The following is a 14118-nucleotide window of genomic DNA, read 5'->3' on the forward strand; positions in this document are numbered from 1 at the left end:
CTATTAATAAAGTTTGACCGACCTGACTGTTTTGTTGACATTCCCTCTAGCGCAGCGCCATCTAAAGGATGCATAACGTAACCCCAGCCTCTACTGTAGTGTCTATTCAATGCGTCTTATAATGCGCTGCGTCTTATATATGAACACAGTTTTAAAATAGGCCATTCATTGAAGGTACGCCTTATAATCTGGTGCGCCTTATAGTGCGGAAAATACAGTAGTAGCTTTAGAAGTGTCCCGATACGAGACTGATATTGAAACCTTACGTATTGGCCGATACCTATATTAATCTGATACGATTTAAACACAAACCAGCCATACTTGTATTATTTTGTAGTGTGGAATGTTCAGAAAGATCAAGTGACATTACTCAAACAACTATGGCAGGCAACAAAAAACACTAACCTTATGACAGCTGGTGGTAACACTACTTTAAAGTTGAGCTCACGGTAGAAAATGTATGGATGGATATGAAATAGTCTTAAATTATATACATTATAATCTCAATAAAGTCTGAAATTTTACTTGTTGAAACCTGCAGAGATCTGTCAGCGTTGTTAGTAACGTAGCTTTACTACATTTAGAATTTTCTACATACTATTTTTTCAAAATCTAGTCAATTGTAGCATGATTGGATACTTTTTGAGACTCCGACGTTGAAGCACGTATCGCTCTTCTCAACAAGCTGCGGGTGCTGCTGTGGGCACCTCTCGCATTTTAAAGGGCTTACACTTTGCACAGTTTTGTTTGTGATATTAAAGTAAGAGTAAAAAAAGTGACGTAAGAAAGCGGATACTTGATTTTTGCTTAAATGAGACCAAAACCGGATTGGGACACCCCTTTCCAAATGACATCAGCTTTCATCTAAAATTGGAGCTGATTCCGCCTCAGATTGTCTTTTAAACGGCAATGCAGAACATTTAGGAAGTATTGTTTGCTCCTCTGCATGACAACACCAGCGGCATTTCTTATTATAAACATATCATTTTCAGATCGAACCTCAGTCAGAAACTCACCGCTTCTACCAGGCTGGTGGCGCTGCCTCTCTTATGGTGGTACTGGTTGTGGTACTCAGGCGGCACATGCAGGTGAATGGGCGAGTACGTCCTCTGCGAGAAGTCCGGGTCGTCCGTGTACCAGGAGCTCTTGCGCACCGACACGTGGCTGCTGGCGATGCTCTCCCTGTGCGGGCGGTCCACGCGGATGAGTGGGGTGTAGTACGGCGATTGGTCTTTACTGGCCGGGGTGGCAGGGGGTGTGGCCCAGGAGCGGGTGGAGCGTGTCGGGGAAAGGCGGTGGGCTCTGCTGGAATCCAGTCCTGCTACGGCCATGACCTGTTGGGTGAATAAATCATGACTGCATGAAAAAAAGAGCTAAAGTAGCTGAAGTGTGCTCTTTAACTGCAACCACCGGAGGAACTTGTTTACCTGCTGCTGCATTAGGTGCAGTGGTAGTGCAGTGCGCTGATGTGGAAGCTCATCTTGGCTGCCCTGTCTGCGCAGACACTCAAAGTTGAAAGACGGCCTCCTGTGACCTGTGCAACACGCAGCAGCCAGTGAGTGACCTCGGCGAGCGCTCAGTTTGATTCACTCGTATAGTAAATCAATGGCCCTATAAAGTATAAAAAAAGATGTGCGATTGCCCGGATTCTGGCCATGCAGCATTCTCCACCTCAATTTCAGCCTGTCACCACCTCAATTTCAGCCTGTCACTGCGCGCCTTCATCCAATATGCACACTCTGGCAGGAGCAACACTTAGTTTTGGGCATTCCCTGTCAAATCTTGCCCATTTTGCCTATTTTTCCAATATCTTAGAAGGGTCATATTATGATTTTTTTCTAAATTATACAGACAACTTCCTTGTAGTCTACATAACATGTAATGGTAGTTTTTTGGTCCCTACTCAGTGGCCTCGTAGTTAGAGTGTCTGCCCTGAGATCGGTAGGTTGTGAGTTCAAACCTCGGTCAAGTGATACCAAAGACTATAAAAATGTGACCCATTATTTCCCCGCTTGGCATTCAGTATCAAGGGTTGGAATTGGGGGTTAATGATTCCCGGGCGCGGCCCCCGCTGCTGCCCACTGCTCCCCTCACCTCCCAGGGGGTGATCAAGGGTAATGGGTCAAATGCAGAGGACAAATTTCACCACACCTAGTGTGCGTGTGACTATCATTGGTCCTTTACTTTGGTCATAAATATGCATAGATTTTGTTTTACAGACACTTTCTGACCATCTTTTCAGAATGTGCCATTATGTCTTAAATTAGGTGCTAAATTCCCCCTCCAGGCCAAGCCCCCTGACCCAGTCAGCCATGTTGTAGTTTTTAGCGCTTCCATAGCCAGTCTACTGACAGATATAAGTTAGATCTACAAACCCCGTTTCCATATTAGTTGGGAAATTGTGTTAGATGTAAATATAAACGGAATACAATGATTTGCAAATCCTTGTCAACCCATATTCAGTTGAATGCACTACAAAGACAAGATATTTTTTTGTTGCAAATAATTAACTTAGAAGTGTTCCTGAGCCCATGTGGTGATATCCTTTACACACTGATGTCGGTTTTTGAGGCAGTACCGCCGGAGGGATCAAAGGTCCGTAATATCATCGCTTACGTGCAGTGATTTCTCCAGATTCTCTGAACCTTTTGATGATTTTAAGGATCGTAGATGGTAAAATCCCTATATTCCTTGCAATAGCTCTTTGAGAAATGTTGTTCTAAAACTGTTCGACAATTTGCTTACAAATTGGTGACCCTCGCCCCATCTTTGTTTGTGAATTACTTAGCTTTTCATTTTTGTACCCAATCATGGCACCCACCTGTTTCCAATTAGCCTGCACACCTGTGGGATGTTCCAAATAAGTGTTTGATGAGCATTTCTCAACTTTATCAGTATTTATTGCCACCTTTCCCAACTTCTTTGTCACGTGTTGCTGGCATCAAATTCTAAAGTTAATGATTATTTGCAAAAAAAAAATTGTTTTTATCAGCTTGAACATCAAATATGTTGTCTTTGTAGCATATTCAACTGAATATGGGTTGAAAAGGATTTGCAAATCATAGTATTCCGTTTATATTTACATCTAACACAATTTCCCAACTCATATGGAAACAGTGTTTGTATAACCTACTTTGTATTAATGGCAACAGCAGAGTATTGTAGCATGCATGTGCATGTACAAGCCAGTCTGCCCCACAGCAAGAGGATGGAGAAAAAAAGTAGGAACTTATTGACTACAACTTTAGATTACAACTGGAAAAGTGGACTCGCACAAAGCTCCTTGGGTAAACCTCTACCATGTATGGAGATATCTGCTAACAAATGTCCTCCACTTAATGAAATAGCAACCTTGGAATTATTAAAAGTAGCGCTATCGCGTTTTTTTTAGTAAAATGTGTCAAACTTCGGTGCAATTTTCCGCCACCGAACACGCCTTGTTGCCGACTTCACTGAGCATGTTGCGAAATGACGTCATGCCCACTCGGAAGTACCGTTAAGCAAATCGCTTGACGAAATGGCAAGCGATTCTAAGGAATTGATAAACTGGGAACCGGTTCTGAACAACAACCGGTATATGATTTCCATCCCTAACAACAAGTGAATCAAAGTTTCATCTACGGATTACAGTATTATTCACAACCAGCCATGAAGAAGAAGCTGTTGCAGCGTGCACACACACAACATCACCATGACGACACAGGTGCATACAGATTTTTTAAATTTAAAGTAGAGATACTTTAAATGGATAAATGCATTAAAATGTAATATCGGAAATTATCGGTATCGGTTTCAAAAATTAAAGTTACTGACTTTTAAAACGCCGCTGTACGGAGTGCTACATATCCGGTAAAACGTGGACGTTGCGTCTCCCAGTCAGCAGCCCCTCCCCTCTCCCTTCTCACACACACAACACAGGAGTTGCAGCATGACTGCAGCATGAGAGGTTTACTGGCGACTGTTGATGACCTCATCAAACCGCCGCGAGCGGAGCATAACAACAAGAAGAGTGTGTTGTTGCCGGTGCTGTATCCGTGGCTAACAAGCAAGCTCCCATGGTGACTGACTAATGACACCATGTCTAAGGTTTGAGATAATTTTAAAGTGTGTCTGACGGATAAAAAACTGGCAATTTGCAATGACTGCAAAAAGTTGGTTATGCGAGGAGGAACCAAGATGTCTTCCTTTAATACAGTGGTTCTCAAAAGGGGGTACTTCAAGGTATGCCAAGGGGTAGGTGATATTTTTTGAAAATATTCTAAAAACAGCAACAATTCAAAAATCCTTTATAAATATATTTATTGAATAATACTTCAACAAAATATGAATGTAAGTTCATAAACTGAGAAAAGAAATGCAACAATGCAATATTCAGTGTTGACAGCTAGATTTTTTGTGGACATGTTCCATAAATATTGATGTTAAATATTTCTTTTTTTGTGAAGAAATGTTTAGAATGCAGTTGATGAATCCAGATGGATCTCTATTACAATCCCCAAAGAGGGCATTTTAAGTTGATGATATCTTCTATGTGTAAAAATATTTATTCATAATTGAATCACTTGTTTATTTTTCAACATGTCTTTAGTTATTTTTGTATCTTTATTTCCAAATAGTTCAAGAAAGACCACTACAAATTAGCAATATTTTGGACTGTTATACAATTTAATAAATCAGAAACTGATGACATAGTGCTGTATTTTACTTCTTTATCTCTTTTTTTAACCAAAAATGCTTTGCTCTGATTAGGGGGTACTTGAATTAAAAAAATGTTCACAGGGGGTACATCACTGAAAAAAGGTTGAGAACCACTGCTTTAATACAAGCAATTTGATTTCGCACCTCTTCAAGAATCATATGGAGATACACGATGAATACAAGCGAAAGATGGATGAAGAGCAAACAACGAAAAATAGTACCACACAATTGTCGCTTAAAGACTCTGTCGAGAAAAAAACAAAAATACAACAAAAACACGCAGTATGGCAAAAGCTACGATGGAGTTTGGTGTGGCTAGTCTGCCCTTCATGGCGCACACTTTGCAGCTTGCAGTGAACAGAGGTGCCCTGTCTCAACGCAGCATTTCAGAAGCTCTGGCTGACTGCTAGGCCACTTCAAGCACTCACCACTATCTTGCAGCACATTTTTGTAACTCTTTCAAATACGTTAGAGCAGGGCACATTGAGCCCAGTTCATAATTTCCTGTTACACAGTATACCAGGCAGTCTTGCCCTAAAGGAGGACTATGTTATTGTTTACTTTATCAAGGGTGATTGGTCAAATGCAGAGAATAGTTTCGCCATATCTAGTGTGTGTGACAATCATTGGTACTTTAATTTTATTACTCTAGTATACTCTGGACTGAAGCTGTGTGCCTTCATTGTTTTTGTAGCTGTTGTTTTGAAGCATGTTTAAAAAAAAGAAAAAATAATGCACTGTGTGAAAGTATAGTATTTCCCATAGTTGTAGTGGGTATCAGGATTATCTCAGGGGGAGCATGTCCCAAATTCCAAGCTGCTGTTTTGAGGCATGTTAAAAAAAAATAATGCACTTTGTGACTTCAATAATAAATATGGCAGTGCCATGTTGGCATTATTTTTCATAACTTGAGTTGAAGTTCTCTTATTTTGGAAAACCTTGTTACATTGTTTAACGCATCCAGCGGGGCATCACAACAAAATTAGGCATATTAATGTGTTAATTCCACAACTGTATACGGTATACTGTATCAGTATCGGTTGATATCGGAATTGATAATTACAAGTTACCTGTGAGACCCTGGAATTACGAGGTAATTACGAGTTATCTACAAGAGTATCGGAATATCGGATATCGGCAAAAAAGCCATTATCGGACATCTCTAATTTAAAGTGACATCTTTCCCTGGATTTCCATTACATTCATTAGTGTTAGTTAAACTAAAATGTTCACACAGCCAATAAAAAAGGTGGAATGGTAAAGGCCTTCCTCATTTGCCTTCATTCACCATTTAATCACTTTTGCCTGTCTTATGGGCATGTCCAGAGGCTGGATTGGAGAATACGAACAAGAGAAACGTGCATAACTTCAAGTGTGTGGAAAAACACTTTGGGCACTATTGAAAATAAAATAGCTTTTAGTAAGGTGAAGCATTGCAATTAAATGGTAAATGGTTGTACTTTTATAGCGCTTTTCTACCCCTTTTTAAGGAGCCCAAAGCGCTTTGACAGTATTTCCACATTCACACACACATTCACACACTGATGGCGGGTTGAAAGTTTAGTACCGTATTTCCCAGACCATAGGGCGCACCGGTTTATAAGGCGCACTGCCGATGAGCGGGTCTATTCAGATCTATTTTCATACAAAAGGCGCACCTGATTATAAGGAGTATTAAAGGGGTCATATTGTTCCTTGGTCAAAATGTTGCATGGATGATGTTTTATAGACCATCTTCAAGTCACTTTCTGAGAGTAGCTTCAGGATGCGCCATTTTGTGGGCGGTCTTATTTACGTGGTTCACCTTTGGCAGCGTCTTCTCCCTGACATCTTTGTGGAAGCGATGTAGTGTGCAAGGACGGGAGTGGAAGAAGTGTCAAAAGATGGCGCTAACGGTTTATTGGCATTCAGACTTTACTTAAATCAATAACAGAGCAGCATATTCTCATCCGTGGCTCACTACCGCAATAACAACGCCGGAAATGTGTCCCGTGAAAAACCGTCTGACTGGAACTCTCTAATAACTAAAGTTCCATGGGTGAATAATGTAAACTCACTACACTTCTATGGCGAGTCGACTGACTATATGTTACAACTTTACACTACTTTATATTAGAAATGGCAACAGCGGAGGATGAAGAAGATAGAGAAAAAGAAGAAGCTTATCGACAATGGTGTGGTCACGGACTAAAGAGGCCGACGCGCGCTAATTTTCAGGACTAATGCAGGACGGCGTGGCGCAGTGGGAGAGTGACCGTGCGCAACCCGAAGGTCCTTGGTTCAATACCCACTTAGTACGTCACCTCCATTGTGTCCTGAGCAAGACACTTCACCCTTGCTCCTGATGGGTGCTGGTTAGCGCCTTGCATGGCAGCTCCCTCCATCAGTGTGTGAATGTGTGCGTGAATGGGTAAATGTGGAAGTAGTGTCAAAGTGCTTTGAGTACCTTGATGGTAGAAAAGCGCTATACAAGTACAACCCATTTACCATTTATCCTAAATACACATCAGCAGGTACCAGAAGGTAAGAAAAGTTGGTTTTGCATAATATTGCTAAACAAAACGCCCGATAAAATGTCCGCTTATAGGTGCCATTTTGCAGTCCTTATACATACACCATACTAATACTTGTATGTTGAAGATTACGTCTGACTACTGTAGCCGTAACGTGCCGACAATCCATCAAGCGGAGCGGTTCCATAGCTTTTTGAGAGCCGTGTGTAATGTTTTATATTCTCAATGGTACATTTAAAGTTTTGGTGCTGTTTACTGGCATCATATTGCAGTCTACACGTATTTCTTATGTGTGACTGCCATCTACTGGTCACACTTATTATTAGACCATGTACCAAATAAAATAGCTAAGAGGTCGGTAAGCACAACCAGAATTGCTCCTTACATTAGGCGGACTGAAGGCGCACTGTTGAAAATGAAAGGATTTTAAGTGCTCCTTATAGTCCGAAAAATACAGTACTATTATTTTCCATAAAGAAGTAAAGACAACTCATGCCGCAGGTCAATACCCGGCAAACCTTGAGGTGTGGCAGGTAGCAAGCGTCTTTTAGGTGACCTCCTGGAGTCGTGGTAGAGAGGCTGCTCATCGTCGTCATAGTAGCCGTCAGGGTGATGGTAGCCTTTGGGGGTCTCATACTCTGCGTCGCTGTTCTGGTACCTTTCAACATATCACATCATAAAGTAATGCGTCTTGTAAAAACCTATTCTTTACTGACCTACCTGTCCCCTGACAGCATGCTGTCGTCTTCATAAAACTCCTCCCCGCTATAATACACGCCAGAGAGGCGATCTTCATCCAACTCCTCCTCTCTGCGGATGGTGGGGTGGCGTCTGTCTCCGCCATTGGACCTGAAGGGACACCAGGGAAGAGGAGTCAGAGTGTGAATGTTTCATATGGAACGAGGGGAGGATTATTGGACTTGGCTCATGCACTGCCATGCAGACTCAAGTTGACAGGCGGTTGCAGTGCTTGTGACATTTTAAAAGACGGCAAGCAGATATTTTGGGCCGCCAAGAGCATCTGCAACATTGCTTTTACATTGATGAGCTTAAATGATAAGCAGTGGCCACAAACCTATAAGCCACATGCAGCAAAAACAGGATTGTCCGCAATATGCTGGCCGCTTTCAAAGAACGTTTTACTTTTACTTCACATTTGTGTGTTTTTTACAAAGGCATGTACATGGACGAGACCAGCATTTTGCACGTAAGCATAGTCTAGCGGTGGTGCAGCCATTCACAGATCCAAACTAAGTGAAACATGAAAGAAGTACAAGGGATCAAAGACCCTCGATTCTGTTACCGCCAGTGCCTGAAAAAGCAACATACCTAACATAGGTCTCATAGTAGCGCCTTCTGTCCAAGACGGTAGAGGGGAGGTCAAGAGAAAGCATTTGGGTTAGGATGGAGAAAGGAGAAAACACAGAGAGAAAAAGGCTGGAGAAAAGTGATACACAGTATACTGTATATCATACAGTATATGGAACATATACAGCATTCTAATATATATGTAGGAGGAGGAAAGCATGAGGGGAGACGTCCGCCCTAGTGTTGCTCAACAATTCCATTGGCAGCAATGAAATTGTCTGGCAAGCTTAATGGATGCAGAGGAAAACCAAGATAACACCCAGGGGTGGCTGACGACAAGGAGCACTGCTGGTTTGTCAAGAAATGAAGTGTGTTTGTGTAGGAATGGGTAAAGGTTGGCGGGGAAAAAAAGGATAGGCTAGATAAGAAGATGGATTCTGCCAGACAAATAAAGTCATGAGGCTTTTCGCTGCACAGTTCACTCTATCCAGCTTAGGGATTCAGTTCAATGGAGCAAAAAGTGAAGTACAAGTTTTAGTGTTTAACATCCCTGATAAACATAACCTGCGGTACGTTCGTTCATCTGTACAGTAGACTGCAGACAGTTGCAGGGCTTATATTCCAAGACCCACAACGAATGGCAAAGAACAGTGACTATGGACGCATCCGAAAAATTTCCTTAAAAATGCCAATATTTGACAATCCCCCTCTAAGATGTCTATCACAGATAGGGATAGGTACTTATCACATTTCAACCAATACAGTACCAACTAGAGCTGCAACTAACAACTATTTTGATGGTCATCAAGTCATCGACTATCTTAACAATTAGCCGACTAATCAAATTATCAAGAGTACATATACTTAGTGCCTCTAATTGAGCCATCAACTTTTAAATTCAGCTTGAGATATTTGTATGTACAGTATCTGCTTACCAAGATGACTAATTTATTTATAAATATGTATTCATACTCTAATTATGCTGCTCTTTTGGCTGTTACAAACATAAAAATAACTATTAAGGTTCCGGCCATTTAAAGACCAAAGACTACAAAAAAATTGGAACCCACTGCCTCCCTGCTTGGCACTCAGCATCAAGGGTTGGAATTGGGGGTTAAATCACCATAAATGATTCCCGGGCGCGGCACCGCTGCTGTCCACTGCTCCCCTCACTTCCAAGGGGGTGATCAAGGGGATGGGTCAAATGCAGAGGACAAATTTCACCACACCTAGTGTGTGTGTGTGACAATCATTGGTACTTTACTTTACTTTAACTTTAAAAGCAAGGACAGGCAAAGTTCTAAATAAACAAAGTATAATTTAATGTAAAAAAAAAACAAGTAGAGTTAAAAAAGCACCAATAAAAAACAAAAAAAACCCCACATTTGTGTGTTCATTTGGTAAATTTTTTTAATTTGTTTGGTCCATCCATCCATCCATTTCTGCCGCTTATTCCCTTTGGGGTCACGTGGGGCGCTGGTGCCTATCTCAGCTGCAATCGGGCGGAAGGCGGGGTACACCCTGGACAAGTCGCCACCTCATCGCAGGGCCAACACAGACAGACAGACAACATTCACACTCACATTCACACAGTAGGGCCAATTTAGTGTTGCCAATCAACCTATCCCCAGGTGCATGTCTTTGGAGGTGGGAGGAAGCCGGAGTACCCGGAGGGAACCCACGCATTCACGGGGAGAACATGCAAACTCCACACAGAAAGATCCCGAGCCCGGGATTGAACCCAGGACTATTCAGGACCTGTGTATTGTGAGGCAGACGCACTCACCCCTCTGCCACCGTGAAGCCTAATTTGTTTAGTAATATATATATTCATTTCAATTTAACACTGAGCTGATAATGCTGTACGGTAGTTGTATCTCATTTTCTTACACTTCCGAATCTCATTTAGATGTGTCACTGACTATGCAGAGCATGGAGCGCGGCAAATTGCATGTTATGTAACTTAATCAGATTAACAATGCCAGAGAGTTGGCTGGACATATCTTTCAAACATCCACATTTTGTGTAATTATCTTGACAAATAGGACACAATTATTTGAGTAAAGAAGAGAAAGCACCAGCTCACTCTCTTTTGCAATATCAAGGGAGAAATTATATGAGCTGGCTTGACACATTTTCAACTATAAGCACTGTGAAGGAACCCAGAATTGATTTCATTTGCATTTGTGCAATATTATCATTCATTATCGTTCATCACAAGGAAGCCTTTTATTAAAGCAGATAACCAGAGGAGCTACATGTCAGGGTTGATGGCACGTTGATTAAAGACATTGTCTTGCGGGCAAGGGATATAGGTTCCATTCAGTGCAACGCAAGTATTTTTATAGGTTTAAAAAAATAAAAATTTAACGGAATTTGAAATGAAATTTCCTTTAGCATACATATTTTCCCAACAAATTGCCTATATTATTTCCAATCAGATATCACAGCAAGCATGCATCTATTTCAATTTGTCCTAGTTGTGTTGTCGTAGTCAGGAATTAGTCTTTGCCATTTAACTGAATGTGCTAGTCTTGTCTTTTGTTGAGCCTTACAAAGTGTTTCTACTGTAAGTTTACTTTTTAGCCATCAGATGTTTGATTGCAACGTGCATCTTAGTTGTAGTTTTGATCTGTCAAATTTGCAGGGTTGAAATCGCCATGTAAAATCGCTCAAGCTAATCAGTAGCATGTACTGTTTATGGCACAGCCAATGTAAGTTAGCACCAAGCTAGCACATTTTGACGAGTACAGCCTTATAGCCACTATTTGAGCATATACAGTTGTAGTGTAAAGTTATTTTTAGATTTTTTAAGACTTCATTTATTGTTTGTTTTAAAATCTCTCAATGGATTCGTGCCACAATATCTGTCAGACCTTTTAAAAATGTACACCCCCACAAGGTCTCTGAGGTCAGCTGATCAGTTTCTTCTTGTCGTCCCAAAAACCCGTTTAAAATCCAGTACTGATCGTGCATTTTCTGCTTTGGCTCCAAAACTTTGGAACAATATCCTTATTGTTAATCAGACAGCTCCCTCCTTAAAGAGTTTTAAATCACGTCTTAAAACATATCTTTACTCTTTGGTTTTTAAAGGCCTACTGAAATGAGATTTTCTTATTTAAACGGGGATAGCAGGTCCATTCTATGTGTCATACTTGATCATTTCGTGATATTGCCATATTTTTGCTGAAAAGATTTAGTAGAGAACATCCACGATAAAGTTCGCAACATTTGCTCGCTAATAAAAAAGCCTTGCCTGTACCGGAAGTAGCAGACGATGTGTGCGTGACGTCACAGGTTGTGGAGCTCCTCACATTGTTTACAATCATGGCCACCAGCAGCGAGAGCGATTCAGACCGAGAAAGAGGCGATTTTTCTATTAATTTGAGCAAGGATAAAAGATTTGTGGATGAGGAAAGTGAGAGTAAAAGACTAGAAAAAAAAAAAGACTATACAGTGGGAGCGATTCAGATGTTATTAGACACATTTACTAGGATAATTCTGGAGAATCCCTGATCTGCTTATTGTGTTACTAGTGTTTTAGTGAGATTATATGGCCGTACCTGTACAGCCTGAAAGTCGGAGGGGTGTGGCCACGGGTGCGGTGACCGGCAGTGTCTCTGAGGGAAGCCACGTTTCTCGACGAGGCGAAGGCAGCCGGTCGGGCCGGGCTGAGATTTTTTTTTTTTTTCCCCCTCCAACAACGGTGGAAGCATCTGACGGTCGGGGCGGCCGGTGGGAGGAGGCAAGAGAGTCGCAGCTGCCTCTTTGACAGGTGCAGGAGGAACGACACAAGCTCTCCGCTCATGTCTACAATAAGAGCCGACTTATTACCACAATTTTCTCACCGAAACCTGCTGCTTGACATGTGGTAGGGAACCATGTTCGCTTGACCGCTCTGTTCCATATTAAAGCTTCACCGTCATCTTTTGGGAATGCGTTTGTGTTGCTAAAGGCGGCCGCAATACACCGCTTCCCACCGACATCTTTCTTCTTTGACGTCCCCATTATTAATTGAACAAATTGCAAAAGATTCAGCAACACAGATGTCCATAATAATGTGGAATAATGCGATGAAAAGAGACGACTTATAGCTGTGAACGGTGGTGGACCAAAATGCGCATGTGTCATCATACCGCGGCGTTTTAGCATGATACTTCCGCACGAAATTTAAAATTGGAATTTAGTAAACTAAACCGGCCGTATTGGCATGTGTTGCAATGTTAAGATTTCATCATTGATATATAAACTATCAGACTGCGTGGTCGGTAGTAGTGGGTTTCAGTAGGCCTTTAAACCAGCATGAGAGATGAGAGTTGTGTGATTTTAGTCTATTTTTTTTCTCTGATGTATTGTATGTGTTTATTATTTTATAGTTCAATATTTCATATTGCTGACTGTCCTAGTATGTATGTATCAACTTCTGTGCAGCACTTTGTGAAACTTCTGTTTTTTTTAAATGTGCTATATAAATAAAGTGGATTGGATATAATAATTGTTTGCGTGATACAACTTGTTGTACTGTTGTTTACAATCAACCCATAAGCGCTATTCATGTTGACTGGGCAGTTTGCGCCCTCAAATTGTTACATTGGTTCTGTTGCTGCTGTGTTGCACAATACGCAACCATGTTGATAAATGACAGACATATATATGTTATCTCAATACTTTCTCATTCACTCCAAATTATTATGAAAGTGAGTAGTTAGTGGGTTGGTGGATGATTAAAAATGCATTTGTAAAAACCTTTTGTATTCAGTGTTTCTGAATACGATAACAGCAACAAGACAACATGACACGAACACAAATGGCTACCGAATGAACTCTGAGCCGGAGATGAATGGATCAGAACCAAAAGATTCATGTGTTGGTACCTTTGAGCTTGTGGAGTGTGAGGCTTTTCATAGTCATAGTAGGAGCCACAATGTCCCGGGTACCCGTTGGGAGGGGCGTGTTCATAGTAGCGATGGTGCCCACCGTTGGGCAGACTGGACTTGTTGGCGTTGTTGAGGTTGATGTTGGTGGATTTGGGAGACTTTCCGTAGGAGTTGTTGTGGTGGCGGTGGTGGTGGTGGTGGTGATGGTGGTGGTGACGGTGGTTGCCGTGGGACATGGCGTTGGCTCGAGACAGCCGCCCCACCGGTTGCTCCATGTGAGCGTAGTGAGGCGGCGGCTGCACTTGCAGGGGACGCTGCGTGGCGTTGGTCTGGTGGCCGTTGGACCGCCGATGACCTCCGTTCATGAGATGGTTGCCAAAGAGTCCGCCGTTACGCTGAGGGGCGTAAACAGAATGAGACCCTGACACGTTCATTGCTGACAGTACACATTAAAACTGTTTGATGTTAAGTCTGGTTTTAGGTTTGATATGAAGAGAAATAGAAAGCTGACTTATGAGCGTGTGACTCATGTGTGAATTAAACATGGCAAAAAGAAAAGTGTCAAAAAAATGAGTAAAACCACAGGATAAGCATTCAAATGTATTGTTGTAGACACTGTACTACATATGGACAAAAGTTTGAGGACACTTAGAAGAAGGTGGACATGGTCACCCCCTTTAGGGCTATCAAAGCTTCCTCTCTTCAAGGAAAACTTTCTATAA

At 41.7% G+C, this 14118-nt stretch overlaps 1 protein-coding gene across 14 annotated transcripts in view; it reads right to left on the reverse strand.

The window, feature by feature from the left end:
* cacna1da (calcium channel, voltage-dependent, L type, alpha 1D subunit, a) overlaps positions 1 to 14118 on the reverse strand; it is a 218453-nt gene that overhangs the window by 8392 nt on the left and 195943 nt on the right. For 9 of the 14 annotated variants that reach the window (XM_061874281.1, XM_061874272.1, XM_061874275.1 and 6 more), the window contains 6 exons: positions 13394 to 13791; positions 8541 to 8567; positions 7932 to 8060; positions 7721 to 7869; positions 1428 to 1534; positions 1017 to 1334 (listed from right to left, as the gene is read on the reverse strand). In XM_061874281.1, coding sequence (XP_061730265.1) covers positions 1017 to 1334; positions 1428 to 1534; positions 7721 to 7869; positions 7932 to 8060; positions 8541 to 8567; positions 13394 to 13791 — 1128 coding nt within the window. The remainder of the gene's footprint in view (positions 1 to 1016; positions 1335 to 1427; positions 1535 to 7720; positions 7870 to 7931; positions 8061 to 8540; positions 8568 to 13393; positions 13792 to 14118) is intronic. The other 5 variants (XM_061874279.1, XM_061874271.1, XM_061874278.1 and 2 more) reach the window with 1 other exon arrangement.

The sequence above is a fragment of the Nerophis ophidion genome, linkage group LG16 (genome assembly GCF_033978795.1).
Source record: "Nerophis ophidion isolate RoL-2023_Sa linkage group LG16, RoL_Noph_v1.0, whole genome shotgun sequence".
Lineage (NCBI taxonomy): Eukaryota > Metazoa > Chordata > Actinopteri > Syngnathiformes > Syngnathidae > Nerophis > Nerophis ophidion.